Here is a 27,189-nt window from a genome sequence, read left to right on the forward strand (position 1 = left end):
ATCCAAAGCCAGCTGGCATTTCTAGAAAAGCTCACGTAGGAGGGAGCGATAATGTTCATTTTAATAACAGAAAAAAAAAATTACTTGTCAGCTGGTGGAGGGGCAGTGTCATCATCATCAGCAAGGGGGGGACCACATTCACGGGAACAACATCGTCCACCATAGGGTCGTCTGGATCTGCTGGAGCCTCATTTTCCCGAGGGACATGAAACAAGCTCTCTGGCCGTTCACGAGGTATTTCTTCATCAGGTTCAGGCGCATCTGCAAGAAGCGTGTGAATATCCAGGAAATCAGTGGGAATAGTCAACGGATGGTAGATGATATCTGCAAATTGGGAAGCATAGGTCTTGTATCCATGGTAATAGTACTTCGAAGTACTATTTGTGAGAAGACGTTGAAATTTCTCCAACTTCTTGAAGTCTGCGATCCGGCTGGCCTACAGCTCTTTAAACTTCGGTTTCCCCTCCTTAGTAGAGGGGTAATCCTGAAGCTTTAGTGTCGCTTGCTCCAAGCGATCGTGAAAGCTCGATATCTCATACTTCAGATAAGTGATAGTGGTTTCATGCTTGCTCTCTTTTTCCTGTATTTCCTTCTCCATCTATGCCACTTTCCTCTGGGCCTCCTCTGCAGCAGGCCTCCCTTGCTCCAATAAGTCCTCGACCAGAAGGTAATATGCAAATAGGTTAAGTAGGCTTATCAAGTGAACACATGTTAAAGTTAAAATTCTCTCCTTTCTTGTTCCTTACCTTATTAACATAAGAAGCCAAGGAATTCATGACTTGATCACAAAGCAAAGCCTCCAGGAAAATCTTATCTGGGGGAGCAAGGAGCCCCTTTAGAAAGTCAGCAGCCCGACTGCTTTCACCCTTCTCTTTCAATCGGGAACAGGCTTATTGAAGCTAAGCTTCTCCCTCTTGATCTTTACATCTTTTGAACGAGGACTACCAGCAAAAGTGGAGGGTTTAGGAGCTGGAGGAGCAAGGGAATCGATAAAGGCCTTGACCTTCCCAGCAGGGGTCGAAATAGGCTCTGCTAGGTGCTTTTCTTTAGGATCACCGATGGAGGCCGAGCTTGTTGGGGTGGAAGAATGACTCTTGGCAGCAAAGCATTTGGAGGAGGAGACGGTCCCTAGAGTTTTACCTTCACCCAGGGGCCTTGTCTTGTAGCAGTTTGTTAAACATATTGACTGCAACAAATGGTAAGTGCATTAGTACGATTACATGTCAAAGAAATATGTAAAGTTACGAATCAAAATGCATGAAGAGGTTATACCAGCCGCGTTATCCATAACAACTTCTTTAGGATTCAGCCCATAGCGCAAAAGGAGGGCTGGTTGGGCTATCAGAAGGGAGAAACTGAGCATCACCTCGACAAGTGAAATAAAATAGACCCGAGCTCACTTTCTTCAACATAAAAGAGGAATGGAACTATGTGGCAGTAGGAGTTTCTCCTAAGTTTCTTACCATAAAAATTAGCAATTATACTAAAGGTTTTGGGGGCAAATTGACTAGGGGTACTTTGCATAAGGATGACACTTCAACAAAAACAAATGGAATGGGAAAGCATAGTCCAGCCTCTAGCACCACGTAAAAACTTACAAAGCCCTCTGGCGGCGAATGAGGGCATTCAACAGAAGTAGGGATTCTAATAAAAAATTCAGCAGGTATCCCAAATCTGGACCTAAGGTCACCTATGCTTTCCTCTTTCACACAACAACAATAAACCCTATAAGACTCAATGCCAGAAGCTATCAACATATCTCCCGTCTTTCTCACTCCTCCCTAGAAATTTTCCTCTTACTACTCACCTCCTCTTCACCTTTGCCTGCTTGAAGGCCAGAGTGAGAGGTATCAAAGAAAGCTACTGACACAAAGAAATAACGGTGTTTTCATTCTTTAATACAAGTATCAGAAGGGACTGAGTATCCCCTCAAGAAGTGAAATAAAATAGACCCGAGCTTGCTTTCTTCAACATAAAAGCGGAATGGAACTGTGCGGCAATAGGAGTTCATACCAAAATGTAAAAACCAGCAACTATACTAAAGGCCTTGGGGGCAGATTGACTAGAGGTACCTTGAATAAGGATGACACTTCAGCTAAAAAGGATGGAATGTGAAAGCGTAGCCCAACCTCTAGCTGGACTACGTAAAAACTTACAAAGCCCTCTGGCTGTGAATGAGGGCTTTCAACAGAAGTAGCGATTCTGATAAAAAATTCAGTAGGTACCCCAAATATGGACCTAAGGTTACCTATGTCTTCCTCATTCACACAAGAACAATAAATCCTATAAGACTCAGTACCCGAAGCTAACAACATATCTTCCATCTTTCTCACTCCTCCCTAGAAGTTTTCCTCTTACTACTCACCTCCTCTTCACCTTTGCCTGTTGAAGGCCAGAGTGAGAGGTATCAAAGAGAGCTACCAAATCGATCATGAAATCCTCTGTGGCTCGCTCGTCTACACCCTCTTCAAACATGATTAAAACTCCAAGGAAGAAAATGAAACTTACCTAGAGAAGGAGACACGACAAGATGCTAACAGGAAGGAAGATGGAAGCCTGCGGAATCAAGGGGTAGAAATTACCCTAGTCTAGACGCAAGGAAAAAGGGGGAAGAAAAGATTTTTACCTTAAAAGTGTGAATGGTAAAGTAGAAGCAAAGAAAAGGTTCCTTATATTACTCTATAATGAACAGTCCTTGTACTTAAGGACTCAGCAGCCGATTATCTCTCCCGCTAACTATGCAATCCTCCAGGAAAAACTCGAAAAAAATGACTCTTCTCCTTCTTTTCTCTATTTTGCAATCATTACTATTAATTATTATCTTTTCTAAATGCAGATTCAAAATTAAAAAAATCATATCCTCACAGGAAATTGAGGAACTAGATAAACTCGGCTTGAATAGCTCAACGGATCTACCTTGCTAATAAGCAGGAAAATATTTCTGTTTTGCATGACATCTTATCTACTCCAACAGTCCAAATCTACGACTTGCACTCCTAGAGAGGGGGGGTTGATGATGCCCCCTAAAATTATGGTGTCGAGCCCGCAAATTAGGCATTCTAGCCTAGCCTGCTAAGGGCCAACTGGCTCCTCAACAAGACAGATAAAACTCCACCAGTATGACAGATAAAGACAACCTTAACAGGACGGATGAAAGCCCATCAAATGGGAAGAAAGCCCCACAGGCTCACCTGCTATTTTATTGAATAGGCAAGCCCAAGAAGTAAGCCCGTTTTAGCTAGACATGTCAAAAAAATTTAAAGAAAAAAATAAAATAAAAGGTAAATTTGAGTATTCAGAAATTAGTACAATAAAATATTTTCTATTATAATAGTATAAATATAAAAAACGAGACCTATATTCACAACTCAACCCTTGAGCTATGATATAACCAGAGTTACATTATAACTAGGATTAGTCGAGATTCCATATGAGCAAGAGAAATTAAACTATACATGTATAATGGTCCAGGACCTAATAGTAGGCGGGTAATTACTCATACTCGAATAATTAATATTCAGATTCAGACTCAATTTTATTATATTAGGCACTGACTCGTACTCGTTAAAATAATTATGAGTATTTATTGAATTCGAGTTCAAATAGCGCAATGCCCACCCATTGAGAGGTCTATACAATACAACCATGTTTTAATTAAACCAGTAATCATATGAAATTATAAAATAATGTGTTTATGTGTGTGGAGAGAAAGATGTTCGAAAAAAAGAAAGAGATGAGATTTGAAGGGTTGGAAAGACTTTCCTCTTGATTGAAGAAACAAAGATTTGTAATTGTAGCCCCCGTCACACAAGTTGGATTTTTTATTAGAGAGTTTATTTCATTTTTTACTATATTTAATATATATATATATATATTATATTTTAAAAAGAATTAAAATAAAATACATGATATCATGTTTATACACATAATATGTGTGTATTAAATACAGTAGAAGAGGAAATAAAATTTATAAAAAAAAAAAGAAAAAACAAAATCCAATCCGCTCATCACATCACATTCACATGGATGAAGAAAATAAAATAAATATATATATTGCAGGCTAAAATTTACAAAAGAAAAAAAATATTTATAATATATATATATGTCATAATAACATAATTAAACTAATTATATAACTTCTACCTTTGCAAAAGTAATTTTTGTAAAAAAGTTGAAAGTTGTAGCAAAATCAAAGTAAGTAATATTTGTAAAAAAGTAAAAAATAGATAAAAACTAAATTGCATAGTGTTTGGGGAGAAATCAGTTTTAGAAAAAACTTATTAATTGATTGATTTGTTAAAAAAAAATACTATTTTTTATTATATTTGTATTTTTTATTTGTCAATAATAATTATTTTTCTCTAAAAAATAATAAATTCTATTTCGATTAGTATATTTCATATTTAATTTTTCTAAAATATTAATAGAACAAGTGAATGTTTAAATTAATAATGCTCCTATTAAGTAGTAATATAATTATTGAATCATATACAACAAATAACTTGCATGAATGGGAAAAATATTATATTATTAATTAACCATAGCCATTTAATTTATAATTTCTTATGATAATAGAATAATATAATTAGATAATATATCAAATAAAATATAAAAATTATAAAATATTTATGTGAAAGTGTAAATTTAATTAGAGTTAAATTATTTGAATTATTTAAAAATTTCAATATCAACTTTAAATGTGAAACTTTAAAAATAAATTAAAAATAATAAAATTGAATTAAAATTATTATAATGAAGATAAAGTAGTAAAAAAAATCAAACAGAATTTATTTACAAAAAATCGAAGCACCACCAAAATGTTTTTAGCTTTTAGCCTCAAATCGATTTTTTTAGCAGTTTCAGAAACAAAAATTAACATTCCAAATATTAATTTTTTTCAAATTTAAAATTAAAAATTATTTTTTTAAAACTCACACAAACACTCCAATACCCTCTTTTTGAAACCCCATCTGCCATCTCTCTTCTCTCAACCCCATAATTTTTTCATCAGACAACAAAACAAACTCCTTTATGCTTTCTGCCTTCTGCTACAAGTGTACTACTGCCCTATTAATTTTGTCTTTTCTTTTTTTATTTATATTTATATATATATAATTCAACATCTCCATATTCTTTTTAACTACTGATTCTGACAGTCATTTATTATAATATTATACTATTTGCATATTAATTCATTATTATGCAGTTTGATATTCTTTTATGGATGCTTATTATATATGATCTCTAATTTAATCTTAATTATATACTTACCTAATTAGGGGGGAAAAGGTTTTGTATAGGGGAAAATAGTGTATTTTTCATCCTATAATTTAGGTTGTGTACAACTTTAATCTCATTATTTACGGAATTATCAAAGCTAAGGCCGTAACTTTAAAAAAAAAAAAAAACTCATTTTTAGTCTTTCTATAAATTTTTATTAGAAAATTGACGAAAAAGATCATGTGTAAGTCACATGGCCGCCCCCTCCCCCTGATCTAAAAAGATAATGACTACACAGCCTGCACGTGATATTTTTCTATTAATTTAATTCTTAATGGAATTGATAGGAAGATTGAAAAAGAGACTTTTTGTAAATTATGAAACTCCTTTTTAGAATTTCGTAAGCAATAAGATTGAAATTACCAGAGTAGGCTATGGGATGAAAAATAAACTTTTTCCTACTACATATTATAATTTATTCTTTCTAGAAATGATTATTGTTTTTAATTATATATGATAAAGAGTGACGACAAATTAATAAGCTCCAATTTCTTTATTTCTGCAGTTTCAAATCATACCAAGCGTGCATTAAGAACGTCTTATAATGAATGCATGGACACTTCAAGAATCATATCATACAATGTACCACACCGCCTTTCCTCAGGCATTGGCTGCTACTAGTTTCTATAATCACTTATGCTAATAGAAGTGAGATCCAGTTAAAGATAATTGTCCTTAGGGCCTATCTTTAATCATGTTTTATTAGACAATTGGGAATTAAACGACTCCATGTGACGAGCAGGGACGACCAAGCTCGAAACTGACATCTTAAGGAAAAAAGGAGGTAGCGGGTAAAGACGCGACTCTAAACCTATCTACAAGTCAAAAAACACTCTACGACCTACCTATTACGACCAGATGAAGAAATAGAATAGCAGGTCTACCTTTTCTACCATATCTAAAATACGGGCTAAGAGCTATGATTTGGTAGGTATTGAATTAGTTGTTGTAGTTCTGAGTCGATATACTGATTTAGGAGTTTCTTTCTCTTTTTTTTTCCTACTCTTTCGGATATAAATATTACATTCGCATGTCCAAAAATATATAATAAAAAAGAAAAAATAAATACAATGTCTGACATATTAAACAGGGAGTTCAATATATTTTAGGATAATATTTTTGAATTTTTTTTTTATAATTTTAAAAAGTTTTGTGACTAAAATAGAAGTAAACTTCACTTCTAAGATGAAATTGAATTCTTTTCTTTCTTCCCATCTTCTTTGTCTCTCTTTTGGCTAAACTGTATTTGTGGATGAAGTTACTAAAAAATTTTAAAATAGCCATAATGATTCAAATTTGGATAATTAAATTTTTCATTGCATATATACTTTTAATTGAAAATTTTTAGTTATTTATTTTTTAAAATAAATAGTTTATATATATTTAAAGCTATATATTAAAAATATAAGGCATGCTTATTTATGTTTTATCTTAATATTAAATTTTTTATCTTTCCTTCATGGTTTATGCTGATATTTATATCATATTGCATATTTTAATTTTATTATGAGAATATATATGATAAAATATATATTATATATAATCACGTCAATGTCGTGTTGTATTTTAAATTTTTAAAATTTTTCACATTGTCGGTTTGGTTGCATATCATGTCCATGTCCTATATAACAGATGATGTCTTGTTCGAGTAGTAAGTTAGAGGCATCACAATTGAAACTCTATATGTATTAGATTACTTTTATATAGTTTGAAAATATATATTACTTTTGAAAATAAAATTCAGAACGGTAAAATGATCGAGTTCACCAAATTTTATTACTTTTGAGTTCCATTTTAATATTTTCGGACACATATACAAAAATTACATTATTTATTTTATTCTATTTTTAAAAATTATACACACTACATATAGATAACTTAAATAGAACATAATATATTGTAGAAAATTCAATTTCATTTTCAAAACACCCTATGTGGGCTTAGAACTTGTGATATAAGTTATTTCGGTGATAGAATAAGAATAATATTAACTATATTATATTTATTTAGACTGTTTGGGTTAATTAAATAACCCAATCCACCTGTTTAGGTAGGGTAAATTCTTACTTAAATCAGATTTTGCCAAACCAAATCAATCACAGAGTAGGTATGAATGTCATGTGACTGGTCATTTTTTCTGAACTGTACACCAATCACAAGACAAGTGTATTGCATTTATCAAATCACTAGTTCAGGCCCACCAAATTCTGTTTAGGTTAGAATTTTCTTCAGATGGGTTGGGTTATTACAAAAAAAATAGTGATCTGTAACGGACTTGAAGATAAAAATTGAACCCTCATAATGTAAAGCAAACACCTTACAAAAATGTATTGAACAGTTTATCCAATCTAATAATAGAAAGTAAACAGGGTCTTGAAAATAATATTTCACTAAAGGATGTAAGTTGCAAAATTCAATTTTTGGATGATGTGGGTTGAGTTGTTTGTGCATATGTTGACTCAACAACTTTGACAATTATTGCAAAAACCCAAAAAGAAAAAAAAAAAAAAAGAGTCAAGTAATTTTCTCAGTTTGGTTGTTGAAAGGACTAATTTATTTTTGAGGTATGATGACTACTATAATTAGGTAGCTTAAATGATGTAGGGGCATTGTCATCCTATTTGCAATTATATATATTAATAAGTTAATTTAAATATTAATAATGATATAAATTAAAATATTACCAAAAATATGAAGATTAAATAAATAGATTGAAGGTATATCATTATTATTTAATTTATTGAGAAATAAAATCAATATATATATATATAGTGAAGTCAAGTTTTTTAAAGTATGAACAATTGATTTATTTATTAATAAAAGTGATCAATGAAATAAACGCTCAACATTTATATATATTTTTTGGTTATTTTAAAATATTTTTAATACAATAATAAGGTAATAAATTATTTTAATATTTAAATTGACAAATATTATGTACAATTATATTTTTAAAAAAATAAATATAAAGAATCATACATGAGGTCTTGCCCTCACAATTAAGGTTGAGGTCCCAAATTCTATATGAATTTGACAAATTCGGATGGAAGAATTTCAAATTTATAATAATAAAATTCGTCTATAAAAGATATTTTGAAATTTTTGAATGATATGCCATAAATTTTAAAAAATTCATTTCATAGAAGTCATTTGAAATTATTATTTCAAATTTGCTCATCAAATTTAAATTCTTTCGTCCAAATACAACTGAAGTGTTTGTCTGATTTACGTAATTTATTGTTATTGATTATTAATAACTGCATAATAAGATATAGTGTGTTATCAATTAATATAAATAATGTTCTTATCATTTCCTTCTAAAAGCAATAAGATATTATTTTTTTTACCTCTTTATAATTACGTAAATAAAAATATTAAATTAGTTATTACTAAAACTAAAAGCCAATTGAAGTTTTCCTTCCCCCCCCCCCATCATACTCTAATACAGCATTTAGCAAAACATTTATTAATAAACAAAAAAGAAAAAGGATAATTACGCTCACCTCCTTTGAGGTTTGACGGAATTTCAAAGGAGGTAAATATAATTATACATACACTTTCTATAGTTTGAAAAATTACATTTAACACCTCTAAAATTTTGCTTACGTTTGACAATAAGTCCGTCAACTAGTGAAAATTTACTGAATTTGCTGATATTAACAAAAAAAACTGAATGAAAATTTATATTTACCTCCGATTGGCTTATTGTAGGTCAAATATTTTTTCTCGAGTTAAACTACCCTTATAAAGGTAAAGATATACCTCCTTACATGCATCAATGTTTGATGAAATATGAGGGTAATTTGATCATAAAAAGATTTATTTGACATATAATAAATCGATAATAAGTCAATTGGGGGTAAATATAGATGGTTTTCTGATGTTTTTTTATTAATATCAACAAATTCGATAGTGATATACATTAGTAAAAAATATTAAATTGTAAAGGTAAAAAAGTAATTTGATATGTATGATGCACACACTAAGCAAATGCAACCCACCACACCATATAACTTCCAACACTACTATAAATACCAATATATTATTTTTTTAAGACAAGACACTATTCATTGATTGAGACCCTTTTTTCTTGAAAACAGCACCTCTTTCGAATATCGCATTTCACCTGGTGTGCTATTGTGCCGTGGTAAAATTCTCAATTTTATCCCTTAGTAAAAAAACCTCCACCACATCATTAGCGCTGTCTGTGAAAAAATTTACCTCGACACTAAGTATGCAAACCAGGTCTCGAGCTCGTGATATCCACGATTTGGACGTTATCCGCGAAACCCAAGTGAATGGGGTGGACAAAACCCGCCTGGCGAGCGGTCAATACCCCAGGAGGTAACCCCCATGACGCATGAGCAGGCACCCCTCAATGGGGAGATCTCCCCATTGCGTCAGCAATCTCCGCCCGCGCCCCCAACGAGAGCACTCCCCCCGAAAGCTCCACCCCAACAACCGATGATTCAACTGACGCAGGAGGCCTTGCTAGCCTTGATACGCGACGCGTCTACATGAGCTACGGCTCAAGTCGTGGCCCAATTGTAGCGCAACAACTAGTGAACCCGCTCCCTCCTTCCCCTCCCAAAAGTTGAGAATTATCCTCGGCTCCCGAGGAGGAGAAGCAGAGGCGAGAGGAAGTGAACAGTCGGATCTCCAAACCTGAAGTTGCACAAACTCAAGATCAAAATCTATATAATCGAGAATCTCCGCCCCCCCACCACCTCGAGGAGTCGAGGATTCTTACTTGCTGTTAGCTGTGGCACCTCCAAGACGAAGCCCATTTGCCCCGAACATTCTGGCCGAAGCGCTCCCAGTTGGTCTTAAGGTGTCGAATCTATCGGAATATGATGGGACATGAGACCCACAAGAGCACCTAGATAAATTTTATGCCAAGATTGATTGATATGATCTGAGTGACGCCGCTTACTGCAAGGTTTTCAGCACTACACTCTCGAAACGCGTGTTGGCCTGGTTCAACCAACTGCCCACTGGAACTATTTCCAGCCTCGAGCAATTGGTTCAGCATTTCTTGCACCACTTCTCCATGAACAAAAAAGTCCAGAAAACGACAGCATATCTATTCACTTTCCACTAAAGGGAAGGCGAGACTCTGAGAGACTTCATGCAAAGGTTCGTATATGCAGTGCATGAGGTTCCCCATGTTAATCAAGAATTGTTGGCCAGTATTGTCCAACAAAACCTACAACCGGGAAGATTCGAGGAGTCCATAGCCGGCAAGCCCCGTAACACTATGGAGGATTTACTTGTGCGCTCCCAAAAATATATCTGCATTGAGGAGTCAAACGCGATGGATCCTTCCTTCAACAGCAAAAGGAAGAGTCGGGAAGAGGAGAAAGAGCCGAAGAAGAAAGAGGAGCGCAAGCATGTACCTCCAGTGGGGTTCACCCACTATACTCCTTTTAACGCTCCTAGAGGGGAGATACTAGTTGTAGCTGAGCACAGGGACTGATCAATCAATGGCCAAGAAAAATGAAAGACAACCCTAAGAGGCTCAAATCTGACAAATATTATTGTTTCCACCGAGATAGAGGGCACACAACAGAGGAGTGCCACCACTTGAAAAATGAGATAGAAAAATTGATTCAGCGAGGATACTTAAAAGAATACGTCAACCAGGGATCGAAGCCCCAACCTCGCGACTCAACATCCACACAGATCGGGAACGGCGACAACCTCCCAACCGCAGGGGTTATCGCCATGATTTTGGGTGGCCCCGCTGGCGGTGACTCGGCCAATGCAAGAAGGGCCCTCGCCCGAGCAGCTTAGGTAAACCATACGCAAGCCCCTATTTAAGTTCACAATATTAGTTCGAAGCAACAGGATGAGATTTCGTTCGGCCAGCAAAACTTTGACCCAACGAGGAATCAAAACAACGACGCCCTGGTCATCTGTACCACGATTTCCAACTTTTAGGTCAAAAAAATTTTGGTGGATAGTGGGAGTTCGGTGGATATTATATTCCACGATGCATATGTCCAATTAGGGATTGATAACGTGCAACTTCGGAAGGTAAACACCCCACTCACAGGTTTTAGCGGAGACATGATCCAACCATTAGGGGAGGTGACACTACCATTATCCCTCGGTTCTTATCCAAAGAGGTCTACGAAATTAGTGAAGTTCCTCGTGATGAAGGCCCCATCCGCCTACAATGTTATCTTGGGGAGACCAAGCCTAAACCTCTTCCGAGCTATAGCGTCTACTTTCCACTTGAAACTTAAATTCCCCACTCCTGACGGTGTGGGGGAAGCCGTGGGGGACGAGAGAATGGCAAGTGAATGCTACGTGAATACCCCTTAAAAGATCGCGTGAGAAGATGAACGAAGCAACCGATGAAAAAGAGAAAGATGACTGATGGGAGACGAGAGATAACAGATTCCCCGGAAGAGCACGTAGGAGCAACCTGTGGGGAAAAAAGAGTTAAAGCCGTGGAAGAGCTAAAGGTGATCCATCTCTCTGTAGATGGCGAGAAGACATTGAAGATAGGCACGGCGATGTGCCAGTCCACCGAAGAGAGTTTAACCCAATTTTTAATTGAAAATGAGGAAGTGCTTGCATGAGCATGATGGATTTCTATGGAATCCCACCCGACGTCATCACTCACCAGCTCAATGTAAATCTCAAAGCAAAACCCGTGAAGCAAAAAAAAAGGATATTCGGGCTGGAGAGCAATCAAGCAGGAAGTGGATAAGCTGCTGGAAGCCAAGCACATATGCCCGGTGTAATATCCCGAGTGGTTGGCTAATGTTGTCTTGGTTTCGAAGTCAAACGAAAAATAGCGTCTCTGCATCGACTTCACAAATCTGAACAAGGCATATCCAAAGGATCCTTTCCCCCTCCCACGGATCGACCTCTTGGTTGACTCCACCTCAGGAAGTGAGATGTTGAGCTTTCTGGACGCATATCAAGGCTACAACCAAATTCCGTTGGCCCCTGAAGATCAAGAGAAAACAAATTTTGTGACGGACCAAGGGATCTTCTATTACAATGTCATGTCGTTCGGTCTGAAAAATGCCGGAGCAACATATCAACGGCTTGTCAACGACATGTTCAAAAATCAAATTGGTCGAAACATGGAAGTATACTCCTTGACCCTGAGGTGTCAAAACGCTGTGGCAAGTACCAATATCCACCGTGCGACAACCAGGAACGCCCCGACGCCTCCATCAACCCCCAACGCCATAACTACACTCGGCGGGGCAGACACCTCGATGACTCTGGCCTCCTCACTATTGCTTTCAACCTCTTCCCCCCACTTTCAGTCTCATCTTCCTCACTGACGACCTCATCGTCACTCTCAGATCGCTCAGAGTTAGCCTCCCCATCTTCTCCGTCTAATGCTATATCATCACAGTGTTTGCTACTCCTAGACCCCGTCGAGTTCATCTCAAAATTACACAAATTCTCTAAATTCTCACCTGAGTCAAAAGGACACTTAGGCAAACTCATAATCGCTGCAATATGATCGGGTGAGTAGCCTTCTAGATACGGAGAAAGATCATCTCAAACTTTTTTGGCAAGTGGAAAAAGTCCGTAAATTCTTCTCCCAAACCACAGTACCGAACTACCCGAGACGCCACCGCGAGCCGGAGGAGGGGCCGCGCCCCCCCAACTCGAGGCACCGCCTCTGGCCGGAGGGGGGGCGAGTCGAGGCACGGCCAAGGGCTGGGGGGAGGGGCTTCGCCCCCCAGCTCGAGCCTCGGCCTCGAGCAGGAGGGGGGGCCGTGCCCCCCACCTCGAGGCTGCACCTCGAGCCGGCGGTGGGGTGCCCCTCCCCACCCCAGAGCCGTGCCTCGCGCCCCCCTGTTCGTTGGGTATGCCGTCGTGCATCGCTCACTCTCACAATCACCCTCCCCACTCCACATTTTTCACCAAAGTAAAATACAAAGCAAGTGCACCAAATGAAAAAAAAAAGCAAAATTTTAACTAAGAGAGTTACCTTTACTAGCCATTGTGGAGAAAATGATTTGAAAATTACAAATGCAAATGGGAGGAAGGCACATGGAAGAAAAAAAAAGATATAAGTGAGTAGGTGGAAAACAATTAATAGCTCCCACCGACCCATTCCCATTTATTGAACTTCGCTTTATTTATTGTTTGTTCTCGCACAAAATATTACACCGGCGCGTGCATATTCCATCCGAGAGCGAGGGGCTGTAAGATATACATTAGTAAAAAATATTAAATTGTAAGGGTAAAAAAGTAATTTGATATGTATGAGACACACACTAAGCAAATGCAACCCACCACACCATGTAACTTCCAGCACTACTATAAATACCAAAATATTAATTTTTTATGACAAGACACTATTCATTGATTGAGACCCTTCTTGAAAAAAGCACCTCTTTCGAAAATCGCATTTTACCTGGTGTGATGTTGTGCCATGGTAAAATTCTCGATTTTATCCCTTAGTAAAAAAACCTCGACCACATCAGATAGATTTTAACGAATGGAGGGACTTATTTATTAGACGAAGCAAACTTCACGGATGCTAGATGTTATTTTCTAACCATAGGGGATCTACGTATAATTATACCAAATTTCAGGGGATGAGAGTATAATTATCACAAAAGAAAAAGGCCAATTGCATAAATGTATCAAGAAAATATACTTAAATGACCATTATGCCCTTCAAAAAGAACATAAGTGCCACTCAACCACAAGCAATCTATCTTCGTGAATTTACCAAAAAGTCCCCAAAAAACACCACAAGCCCTCCACTTTTACCACTTTTTCTTGTCAGACCCCCTAACTTTTTGCACTTTTCATATTTGCCCCCCTATGCCAACTGAAAAGTGGGACAGTCCATTGAACAAAAACACCCATTGATTCATAAACTCCCCCAACCTCAGGACCTAAGAAATGACGGTTTTGACCCTTATTTAAAAAACCACAACAAAAAAACCCATTCAAAGTATTTTGAGTAGTTTTGGGTCAAATATCGAATATTTTGAAAAGAATGAATTTTGAAGTTTACATTATCTGAAGTGAGTGTTTTGTTTCATATTTCTCTTTTGGAAACAAAAAGTTGTAAGTAGCTCTTTATCAATTTTTGCAATTTATGGATTAATTTATAAATATTAAGTTGTTTTTTTAGATATTTAAACTTCATTTCTTTTTATTTTTACTTTTGAATTGTATTTTCAAATATTTCCAACTTTTATTATTGCTTAATTTATAATTTTCTCTATGACTTATTCACACTGCCAAAATTAGAAACTATGGCAAACACCTCTTAAGTATATTTGAGAATGTAATTGGCATTTGATATTATTTCTAGAAATGACTGAAAAATTATTACAACTGATAATATATATATATATATATATATATTGCAAATATCATAAATTTCGAATTATGCCTCTACGGCAATTGAAAATTATTGAAAATGGATAAAAAATATATTATATATTTTTTGGAAAAAACAAAAAAAAATACTGTAAATATCAGATCATATGTAGATGATGAGTATACTTGTAAATGTATTTCCGGGTGAATTACAATGAATTTTTCTAATATTTGTCGTAATTATAATTACTCTCTCATTGTGTAAAAAATTATAAATACCCTCTTGGTCTTAACGATCGTCTACCAAATATCATTTCGTTATAGCCCGTTGCAGGATATTTTTATTAAACCATCGTTAATTCAATAGGGTTATTTATAATTTTTCAAATAATTAGAAAGTATTTATAATTATGACAAAACTTAGAAAGCCCGTTCCCTTTTATTTGTATGGAATATTTACACTCCCCTCTCTTGAGGTTTGGTGCAATTATGTGTAGACCTTCTATGATTTGATAAATTACATCTAGCGCCACTGCAGTTTGCTTCCGTCTAACAAATAAATCTCTACATTAGTCAAAATTTATCGAATTTGCTGATATTAATAAAAAAATAAAAAAAAATCTATATTTATTTCTGATTGACTTATTACTAACTTATTGTAGGTCAAACAAATTCTTTTTATGATCAAATTGCACCCATACGTCTTCACACATTAATGCATGTGGGAAGGTATATCATCACATTATAAGGGTAATTTAGTTCGAAAAAAAATTAATTATTTGATATATAATAAATCAATCGAGGTAAATATCAATTTTCATTCTATTTTTCTGTTAATAGAAGCAAATTCAGTAAATTTTGACTAATAGATGTACTTATTTGTTAAACGAAAGCAAACGTAACGGATGCTAAATGTTATTTATCAAACTACAAGAGTTTACGTGTAATTATACTAAATTTCATAAGATTGGATGTAGTTATCATTTTTTATACTAGCTATATTATGAATAAGAAAAAATATATATAAACCAATACGATATATTTCTAAAAAGAAAGAAAGAAAGCAACAAAGAAAAAAAAATCAACTTAGGGGTATAATTGGTTAACAATAAAATTAGTGTTGCAGTGTGATAACTGTTATTTGTGAGAAAAAAAATATCTTTTTTTTATACTAGCCGTTATGGCACGTTGTCCTTGCGTGCATATAATAAATAATTATTTACGCTTTAAAATATGTTATTAATAAGAATAAGATATATAAATCAACATATTATATTTAAAAATAAATTAAATAAAACTAATTTTAAAATATTATCGATACAAAAAAAATTAGTGTAAGTGAAATTCTCGTATTAGTATAAATAGATAGTATAAATAATATATATGAGAAGAATAATTTGAGTAGGATCGGTTAAAAATATATAAGAATCTTTTTTTTTATAATTCAAAAATTTGATGTCGCAGTGTAAGTATTTGTTATTTGTTAGTGATAAAATGACGTTTTTTATATAGTGTAGATGATGGGAAGAAGGAATATATAGGGTAGATTTTTTAATTTTAATTCAATAGTGATAGTTTTTAAATTAATCAATAATCAGAACTCCTATAAGATTATGTTTGCAGTTATCGATTTTAAAATGGGTTAAAGTAAAATATAATAAAAAGGCTAAAATTAAATTAATAAACATACAAAACAGCGTTTTGATCTCGACCGTTCATTCACATCCCTGGAACGCATCCTGTCCGCTGAAGTGTCTCGATATTTTCAAAGCTCAGCCCCGAAACAATTGCCTTTTCTCATTATCTCGTGTCAGATTTCAGTTTGGAAGGGAAGGACAGTTGAGATGTAAAATACAAATTAGCCCCGGAGTAGATGTGAAGAGAAACGTGTTTTTGATGGCAGTGGGAGGGGTAATATTGGAAGGCAAAGGACGCTGTTTCTGCCAGTTCATCTCTCCACTGCACAGTTGGTCCCTGTAGAAAACTACAGAAGGAAAAAGCACTTAGTTTCCTCTCTCCGACGCTCATCCGCAGCGCGTGTAGAGTCTCTAATCATATACATATTCTGTCAAAAGGATGATTACACTCGAGTTATTTATTTTTTATTATTATAAAAAAATTATATTAATATAATTATTTTTAATATACTAATATTAATAGGTCGAGTTGTGATTTAAAATCACAAATCAACATTAAATTTTTTTTTTAATCAAAAATGGCCAAGTCGCGATTCTGGATCGCGACTTGATGTTGTGATTTAAGATCACGACTTGGCTATTTTTTTTTGTTTAATTAATTTTGTATAATTTAATTATATATAATTAATTTTTAACAATATATTAAAATTTAAAAAATTATAAAATTAAAATTGTATTAATTTAAAAAATTATAATTAAGTGTACAAATGTAACAGTGTACATTTTATGTACAATTGTAAAAAATTACAAAGAAGTATACAATTATTCTTGACAATTCGGTACCGGCACATCTGATTGTGTAGAAGAATTTCTTTGTTGGGCTTGTTGTCTTGCACGCGTTTGCGCTTAATCGATCTCGTTGTGAATACATGTTATTTGATTTCGACCAGGGCACGAAAAGATGCGAATAATAGTATCGTGGACCAACTCAAATCCCGGTACATCCCAATGATCTTCGGAATGCAAAGGTTCAAATGACTTGGAATATGTATTCTTATAAGCCATTATATCGTAATAATCCTTCACCATTGATGCAGCATTAATCATGTATGCAGCGCATACCTTTTGAGCGTGACTGCAAGGAATACCAAATTGAGTCCACCTGTCGCAAGAACATTATCGGTTCACAATTTTTACAACATGGGTATTAACTCCATGTCCACTGTGACGTCTTGTAATAATCGAGGCGGACTGTTGGAACTGATGGTATTTTGTGACGGTATGCTCAACAGAATTTTGATGCCAACGTGTGAACATCTTATGTGCAAAATCCGTTCATAGTTGGTTGTTGACCAACATTACAGAACTTCTCACTAATCTCTCACAGAAAAAATGGACACTTCGCTGAAACGTCATCTCAGCAATTGCTGTCAACGGTAGGCAGCGAGCCCCTTTTAATACTCTATTTATGCATTTCGACATATTTGTCGTTAGAATTTCGCGTCGCCATCCATTATCATGAGATGTTGTCCATTTTTTCTTGTTGATCGTGTGTAAATATTGAAACGTGGATAGGTTCTTGCTCTTTATCTCTTCCATAATGCGATTGAATTTTCTGATCTGATATTCAGAGCCAGCTCCCCAACAAAGATCCTTCAACACGACATTTTTGTGTTGAGGGTTGAAATTGAAACACACATGCCTCAAGCAATACCGGTGCACGCCGTTAGGTGGCACGAAATCCGGACATTCACGTACAACTTTAAGGATACCAGCATGGCAATTAGAAATAAGGCAGATACCACATCGCCCCCGTATAATGTGTCTGCTCAATTGTCTAAGAAATCACTTTCAAGATGAATATGATTCTTCATCGACAATTGTAAAAGTAATAGGGAGTACCTATTGATTTCCATCCATGGCAGCAACAATCAACATTTTATGCTTGTACTTTGTGTATAGATGGGTCTCATCTACACTGATAAGTTTACAACAGTGTTGGAACCCTTCAATACACGGTTGAACGCCCAGAAGACGTATCCTATTACATATGCACCGGTTGATGGGTCGCGGGCTTTGTGTTGCCATTCAACAATCGTTCTTGGATTATATTTTTGGAGAGCTCCCAAGTATTTGGGTAGCTTTTGAACTAAGCTCTCCCATATGCCGTAAATAATTTCACGTGTCATCTTCAAACTGTACCATACCATTTGGTATGATATATCATACCCTGTATGGTCTTTCACAATTTGGATAACATGCTTTATTCCATATGACGGGTTGCATTTCACCAGTCCTAAAAGTAAAGAAGCAACATAAACCCTATCTAAATTACCATGTTCGATGGACATTTAATTCAATGTACATGTATGGTCCCTCCCATATTTTGTTATTGTCCACCTTCCAATTTTTTGTTTCAAAATCCCTCACAACTCCCATTTACATCACATGACCTTATCACACATAGACATGACCTTATTTCTACATACAGGTCCGAAATTTATGTTGCATGCACTTGTCCATTATAATTAAAAAAACGCTTCCACAAGATATTATTGATTGTCTTATAATCCTTTCACCAAAAAAAAAAAAAAAAAGAAAGGTGATAAAGTTGATCATCACATTAGCCATAATACTTCACTCCAATGGTGAATTTTTTTTTAGAATAAAATTGTCACGTCAGTCAAAACAACAGTTGATTGAAATGGGTAGGTAAAATATAGCATTTCTCTTTATTATATATACTAATATATATATATATATATATATTAGTATGTTAGAATTTTGGGAATTATTTTATTTTTATTTTAAGTAAAATTATACTTTTATCAAGAAAATTCTAATTTCAAGAAATACAAATATTATTTTTAACTTTTGAAAATAAAAATAAAAAATTATTTGGATTGATTGAGAAATCAACCAACTTTACTTTTCAATATGGGAAGGGAATAAAAATTCACTTACTTTTGATTAAAGAAGAGTAGTGCAATTAAATTATTTAAATAGATTGGTTGACTGTAAAATTAAAATAGTTTAAATTACAATTTGCCCCCCAAACTATGAAATTTTATACATTTGAGGACTTGGCGCTTTATTTTTGTCAAAAATACTCTTAAACAAATGATGATGTGGCAACACAATTACCGAAAAGTTCTTACCTGAATTATATTTGTCAAATTAAGCCAATCACATGTCAATTACAATACACTTATTATGTGATTGATCATTTTTCTTGAAGTGTATATCAATCACACGACAAATGTATTACACTTAACATGTAATTAGTTCAGGTCTAATTTTAAATCCAATTTGGGTTACAATTTTTCTTATAGATATCTTAACACCAAAATATTCTCTAATAGGAAAAAGATCAAGAAAAAGATTTAATATACTTTACTCTTTCCAATTATAACATATATTTCATTTACCCCCTAAACTATAGAAAATATACAATTTGCCCCCTGCGATTAATTAGTTTTGTAAAATATAACCGTATAGTCAGAAAATGTTTTCCTTAAGAAGAAACCCACAATAATAAAGAAAATAAAAACTTTTACTTGAAAATATTTATAAAAAAATACTTTAATGGAAAAAAATAAAATAAAAATTTTAATTTCAAAATGATTTTATAAAATTTTTAATTTCAAAATGAATTTAAATAGTTAAAGTACTTATCTTTTTTTAAGGAATAATTACACTTTCCTCCATCGCAAGATGTTCAGTGTAATTATATGTAAATCCTATGTGGTTCGTGAATTACATCCGTACCCTAACTTTTATTTTTGTCTAACAAATAAATTTTTCATTAATCACAATTAATTAAATTTATTGATATTATAAAATATTAAATAAAAATTAAATATTTAATTCAAATTAATTTATTACAGACTTACTGGAGGTCGAACCAACCTTTTCTGACTAAATTATCATTATACATATTCGTATGCTAATGCATGTGAGGATGTTTAATGTATATCATCACCCTTATAATGATAGTTTGGTCAGAAAATATTTGGCTGCCTGCAGCAAGTCAATAATAAATTAGTGAGGGTTAAAAATGGATTTTCATTCTTTTTTTTTTTATTTTGTGAATATCAATAAATTTAATTAATTTTAAATAATGGAGAGATCTATTTGTTAGACGAAAATAAACGTCAGGGGTATTAAATATAATCTTTCAAACTACATAGAATTTATGTGTAATTACGCTAAATCTCATGAAAGAACGGTGTAATTATCTGTTTAAAATGCTTCAGAGACATGTATGAACACGACTTATATCATAGTCAGTAGTATGGTGATTTTAAAATTCAGTAGTATTTCGACTGCTGTTTATTTATATAATTATTAGGAACAATTACATTTATACCATAAATTATTTATGTTTTTTTGCATAATTTAAAAAACTACCCCTATAAGTGTTTTGCAGTAGAAAAAGTGGCTTGAAAGCATGATTATTCCTAATTATTTACATTAAAAAATAATAAAATTCTTGTAAATTATAGCATACATGTGCAAAACTAAATTAATTAAATTGCAAGTGATATTATGTTGGTAGTGTACTTGGAGATTTTCATTAAATTTTATTTTTATCATATAGTAAATCTAATATAAAGTTTTTATATGATTAATTTCGATTTATAAGAATTAGTTCAAATGGAATTTCCCGGGCTAAAAACATATCATTCCAAGGAGCAAATTATATGTTTTTGTACTTTGAGGGGCTACTTGCTCCATGACTCATAGTTTAGGGGGACAAAGCGTAAATTTAAAAATTACACTTTTAGTCCTACACGATAATGAATATTGTACTTTTTATCGCATAATTTACGATTTAGCACATTCGATCCCGGAGGTGGAAAGATTATAGTGTAATTTTTTGTCTTATAAAACTAAATATCCTATAATATTTATTTTATGCAATAAAAATGCTAAATTCATAAATTATGGGAGCAAAAGTGCAATACCTTCCATTGTATGTGATTAAAAGTGCAATTTTTTCATAATTTGTTTTAAATATCGATTGTGCACGCGACATGCGCGCGTGGGCACTTGGAGGGGGAGGGAAACCCTAGCAAGGAAGATAACTACGTGACAAGCCACACAAATTTAACTTAAAAGGTAAAAGGAAAACCAAAAAAAGAAAAAAAGAAAAAGAGAGAGAGAGAGGGAGAGGGAGAGGGAGAGAGAGAGAGAGAGGATGAATGAAGGTGGGGCGCTTTACTACTTTTTTATGTTGCACGCATCCATGGCAGAAAACAGAAGGCAGCAGAGAGCACTACTCCTCCATGGATTAGAGGAGAGGAAATAAGGAGAATACTTGAAATCCATCGTTTCCAACCCTGTGACTTGGCTAGTTATCCAGTTTCTTGATCATTTTCGAAAATCATTGACAAAAGATTGAGCTAGCGAGTGGAGAACTGACAAGAATTTACATGCCCTTGTAGGTATATGCATACATGCATGTATATACTTGTGTGTGTTCTTGATTTTACTGCATTTGGTGAGTGTTTGTTTCGTGGGTTTATGTTGTAGGCTTTGGTGGTTGTTGAAGCTGGAGGAGTTTGAGAGAGAAGTGGATTTTGGGGGATTTTGTATTTAGATGAAGGGAATGCCCTTTCCCTTTGATTTTGAGGGGAAGGGGGTGTTGGAGTTAGAGCTGGTTGTGAAGAGCAAAGCTTTTGATATCTCAGAGAGTAATCCAGCAGAAATTTCGTCTTATTTGTTCGAGAAAAATTGTTTCGTGAATAATAGTTTTGGTGAGCCTACATCTGTCCTGGATTCTGCGAGAATTTCCAGCCTGCCCACGTCTTCCTCAACCCTGTCTTCATCTCTCGGTGGCGGAGGAGGAAGCGCCGGAGGTGGTGCTGCTTCTACCGACACGGGCGGGGTGGCTGCGGTTTCAGACACAAACCCATCTCCGAAATGGCAGCAAGACTCGAATACTGCCACCAGCTCCAATGCTGGAGGAGCTGATTCCGAGCTCCTTCCAGTTCCACCATCTCTAGAGATCGGCACCGCCGGCGGCCGAGACGGAAGGAACACGGAGAAATGTGCTATGGAGGATTGGGAGAACGTATTGTCGGAGTCTGCCGCCGCCTCTCCGAGCCAAGAACAGTCCATTTTCCGGTGGATCATGGGAGATGTTGAAGACCCTGGAATGGGAAGTCTGAATAAGGTTCTTCAAATTGGCGGTGGGGGTGGTTCAACGCCGTCGGAGTATGATTTTAGTGGTGGATTTGGGGTTGTGGACCAAAGCTTTGCTGGAGACCAATTTGGTGAGAATTCCATGCCCACAGTTTCCAGTTTTTCCAACAATAGTAGATCCAGCGTTGAAAAGATTGAGTTGGCCCCCAATCCAGTCACTTCAAATCTGCCTAGTAATTTCAAGTTTTCTCCAAACTCTCAGAATATCATGTACCCTTCTTCGTTTTCTAACAATCTTGGAGCCATTGATCTTCATTACCCGGCTGCATTTGATTCTTCAGCAGAAATGAAGCCTCCCATTTTCAATCCACAACTTCTGATTAACCAGCACCAAGCTCACCACGCTCAGAACCCTTCATTCTTCTTGCCCTTTTCATATGCACAACAGCAAGAACAGAGTTTTACCGTGCCACCACAGGCGAAAAGGCACAACCCCGGAGGGCCTATTGGTGGAGGCCTTGAGGCCCGTGGCCCAATTCCAAAAGGGTCTCTTTTGGACACTGGCCAGCAAGAGATGTTTCTGGGTAGACAGCAATTGCATCACCAGCTTCAAATGCTTCCTCATTATCTCCAGCAGAGACCAAGCGGGCCGGGCCCAAAGCCGAAAATTGGCAGTGGGGATGAATTAGGACATAGCCATCAGCAACAATTACAGCAGTCTATAATTGACCAGCTATATAAGGCCGCAGAGTTGGTCCAGACTGGGAATCCGGCACTCGCGCGAGGGATATTGGCGCGGCTCAATCACCAGCTCTCTCCTATTGGTAAGCCTTTCTACAGGGCTGCTTTCTACTGCAAGGAGGCATTGCAATTACTCCTCCAGACTAACAACAACGGTTTGAACCCCTCTACGGCCTCTTCGCCTTTTAGCCTCATTTTCAAGATTGGTGCCTATAAGTCTTTCTCTGAGATCTCACCGCTCATACAATTTGCTAATTTTACCTGCAATCAAGCCCTCCTTGAAGTCTTGGAAGGATTTGATCGAATTCATATTGTGGATTTTGATATTGGGTACGGTGGGCAATGGGCCTCTCTGATGCAGGAGCTTGCATTAAGGAATGGGGGTGCACCATTGCTTAAAATCACCGCACTTGTTTCTACGTTAACACATGATCAGCTAGAGCTCAGCCTCACTCGAGAAAATCTGCTTCAGTTTGCTAGTGATATCAATATTGGATTCGAGTTTGAGGTTATAAGCATTGATTCTTTGGATTCAGGTTCATGGTCTCTGCCTTTTCATGTGTTGGAGAATGAGGGAGTTGCAGTGAATCTCCCGGCCGGTTGCCTTGCCAATTATCAATTGTCAGTGCCTTTTGTTCTCCGGTTTGTCAAGCAACTGTCACCAAGAATTGTTGTTTCTGTGGACAGAGGATGTGATAGGTCTGACCTTCCGTTCGCCAACCATATTATTCATGCCCTTCAATCATACTCAAACCTGCTCGAGTCTCTTGATGCGGTTAATGTGAACATGGATGCCCTGCAAAAGATTGAGAGGTTCTTGCTCCAACCAGGCATTGAAAAAATTGTAATGGGTCGATTTCGTTCTCCTGAAAAGTCACAGCACTGGAGGACTCTGTTTTTGTCATCCGGTTTCTCCCCAGTAACGTTTAGCAATTTCACCGAATCACAAGCTGAGTGTGTTGTGAAGAGGACTCCTGTCAGAGGATTCCAGGTGGAGAAGAGGCAGTCTTCTCTCGTTCTTTGCTGGCAACAAAAGGAGCTGGTGTCTGCTTCTGTTTGGAGATGCTGAATTTTTAGTGCAATTCCCAACTCAGCCTCATCAAGAAGGTGCCTTTAAAGTCACAACTCAAGTCTTTAATCCATTGAACTCTATAAACTTTCATGTTCAAAGTCTATCGTTTGCTAGTTTATATGTGGCTTGGGCAAATTATTTCCAAGTTTTAGAAAGAACCACACATCTTAGCCCTGGATGTTCTAATGTACTGCTCAAATTTCATATGGGCCATGCTCTTTTTGTTGCTCTCATGCTTTCTTCTTAAAGGTATCAATGGGTCCTAAGCTGTCTTTGTAAACCAAGAATGACGAAACCAAAAGAAATTTAAACCCCTTAACTGATTCTTTGATTTTGATATCCGGACGGAGCAGATGATATAAATTGCATTGTGTTATCAGCATCAATGAGTACTAGTTCTTTCCCCTGGCTCAAAGGGACCACAACCATGAGCCTAAAAATGTGTTTGATTGATTTAAGAATACCAGAAATTTGTTAGAATCATTGAAAATGTTATCTTTATCTGCTACAGTGTAGATGTTTGTCAAACTGTATCTAAACTGTCGTGGAAATCTTTGTTCCTTGAGATACAAAGATACTTTAATGAATCCAGAGTTGTCATTCCTAAACTGATCCCATTTTCAAGCGTATATCCTGATATATGTTCCCTTTTGTTTGTACTACATCCATAGCCTATTGGTCCGCTTCTCGTCTCATGTTGATACATATATCTTAACTAGCCCTCATGTCATCATCTGGTATATTAAACAAAGATTTTAAACGTGCCAATAGTGCAATTCTATATGTAATACCAGTCTGCAATAGAAGATCTGAATCAATGTTTATGCTAGCACTTTTGAATTGAGTTCATTACAATAGTATAGTTTTGCAGGCATAGATGAGATTACATTGTCCAAGAATTTGCTCCAAACAACACTGAACATCCTAGTCTCTTAGGAAAGAAAGGTGGTGTAGTCCTTGAACTAATCGAGAGTGTCGTTCAGCTCTCGTCTGTCTGTCGATGAACGTTGATGTTACCTAGATGGTGAGATTTGGGGCTCGTCGTTGCAACGAGCACCGTAGATTTCGGGTTCTTTCTAGTTCTCCACAAAATATAGGATGTTGGCCGGAATTCTGTGCAGTACATGCATTTGTATGACTAATCTTGTCCCTTTCAGTAGGTGTTGCTGGTTATGACTGCACTATACTATGTGTTTTTCCTAGTTATCAGTTAATAATAATTGGTGTGCTGTGTGTGTTTTTTCTTTGTCTGTGTCACGTTATTGCATGCAAATATTTGCTACTATAATGCATTGAACCGGCAGGTGCTGCTGTTTAAGGCTAATTAGTTTATTAATGGCTGTCCTAATCTAACCACATGGGACTTGTACTATTGGACCTCCTTTCCCATTAGTTTAAACCCTGTCTCTCATCTTCTTGGAAGTTTGTGTTCATTACTTTAATTTTGCTTTCTTTAAGCCTAATGATAGTTTAAAAAGACTAAGGCCATGATTGGTACATAGGAATAGAGTTGGGGTGGAATTGGCATTCCCAAGTCCATGACTATGTATGTGATTGGTATAAGTAAGAAAAGGGATTAGTCATTCCATCCGAATCCTTATTCTCTTAGAAAGGGGATTAGTGATTCCATCCAAAAACACATGATATTAGCAATAATGAAAAACTTGTCACAAAAGCTAATCCATTCCATTGTTCATCATTTTTTTTAATTAAATATTGTGAATGGAATCAATTAAGAAATGGCAATTTCATCGCTTTCTAATTTCTTGTGTATACCAATCATAATTGTAGGAGTGCCATTCAAATATGATTATTTTTCTATTTTTATTTCATTTCTAAATTCATTTCGTTCCCGCTTAATTCCATTGTGTGTGTGAGAGAGAGAGAGATCTTTATTAAAGAATTTTAAATGTAATTAAAGAAGAGGGTTAATTATACTTAGATCTCCTCTGAAAATGTGAAATTATATTTTTCTCAAAGAAGTTTTTAAATTACTCTTAAATCCTTTGAAAATTTCCCGTTTACGCCTTACTCTCTTTTTTGTTAGGATTTGGACGAAAAATGATGACTTTAGCAAAAACAAAATTATATAAATTTTTAATATTAGTCCTTATTTAACATTCCATATGATACTTATAAAAGAAAAAATACGATGATGTTAATTTCATTATATAGATATAAAATATACTTGATAATATTAAATAAGAGGTAAGATTAGAAATTTATATAATTATTTTGCTAACGCGTATTTTATGTGTAAATTTTAACAGAATGAAGTCATGTGTAAATAGAGAATTTTTTGAAGGGATGTAGATATAATTTCAAAATTTATTTAGGGAGATATAATTTTCTTTTTCTAGAGGGGTCTAAATGTAATTATTCCCAAAAAAAAAAAAAAAAAAAACAAGTTCGGGTTTACCCCTCAGCTCACTCAAATAATAATTGGAATTTTTATAACTTTTATATATGTAAAGAAGTCTATCATTGTATGCAAATGTTTTCCGGCTCAGTGGACCCACTCCATCTTCATCATCTTATCCTCACATGTAATTCTATTTTTGGACTTTATTATGGGTGGCTATTACATAGGGGTTGAATTCTAGCTTATATGGTTTTTTTTTTCTTTTAAATTTCTGATGAATTATATGATGATTTTTAATTATATTTGTTATATGATTGGTATTTAATTTAAGAAAAAAAAATATTATATAATAAGTGTAATAATACTTACTATGCGATAAAAATGTGGTGGGTGGTTGAGTGGCGGTCCGCCGGTCCCGCCAAGTAGGAAAAGGAAGAAAAAAGTATAGGAAAAATTACAGTCACACCTTTTGGTATTTGGCATGATTAAAAATATTTTTTTATTATTTGAAAAATTACAAATAGGGTTAAATATATCTTACACCTATGAATGATGTATGTGATCGTATTTACCCCTAAAGTATGAAATGTAATAAAAGATTCCTGATAAAATAATTTGCATTGACAGGATAA

The 27,189-nt window shown here is 35.1% G+C and overlaps 1 protein-coding gene across 2 annotated transcripts; it reads left to right on the forward strand.

The window, feature by feature from the left end:
- Positions 1 to 21,366: 21,366 nt before the first annotated feature.
- Positions 21,367 to 24,577, forward strand: LOC105173311 (scarecrow-like protein 22). 2 transcript variants are annotated; one of them, XM_011095012.3, is made up of 2 exons: positions 21,367 to 21,682; positions 21,771 to 24,577. In XM_011095012.3, the coding sequence occupies exon 2, from the start codon at positions 21,838 to 21,840 to the stop codon at positions 24,190 to 24,192; it is 2,355 nt and encodes a 784-aa protein (XP_011093314.1). In that variant the 5' UTR covers positions 21,367 to 21,682; positions 21,771 to 21,837; the 3' UTR covers positions 24,193 to 24,577. The 2 variants fall into 2 exon arrangements, with proteins under 2 accessions (XP_011093314.1, XP_011093313.1); XM_011095011.3 differs by having other exon boundaries at positions 21,367 to 21,678.
- Positions 24,578 to 27,189: the final 2,612 nt, after the last annotated feature.

The sequence above is a fragment of the Sesamum indicum genome, linkage group LG11 (assembly GCF_026168435.1).
Source record: "Sesamum indicum cultivar Baizhima isolate 11 linkage group LG11, ASM2616843v1, whole genome shotgun sequence".
NCBI classification, from domain to species: domain Eukaryota; kingdom Viridiplantae; phylum Streptophyta; class Magnoliopsida; order Lamiales; family Pedaliaceae; genus Sesamum; species Sesamum indicum.

Coding starts and splice junctions, on each gene's coding strand:
- LOC105173311 (XM_011095012.3), top strand. CDS start 21,838: ATGAAGGGAATGCCCTTTCCCTTTGATTTTGAGGGGAAGGGGGTGTTG.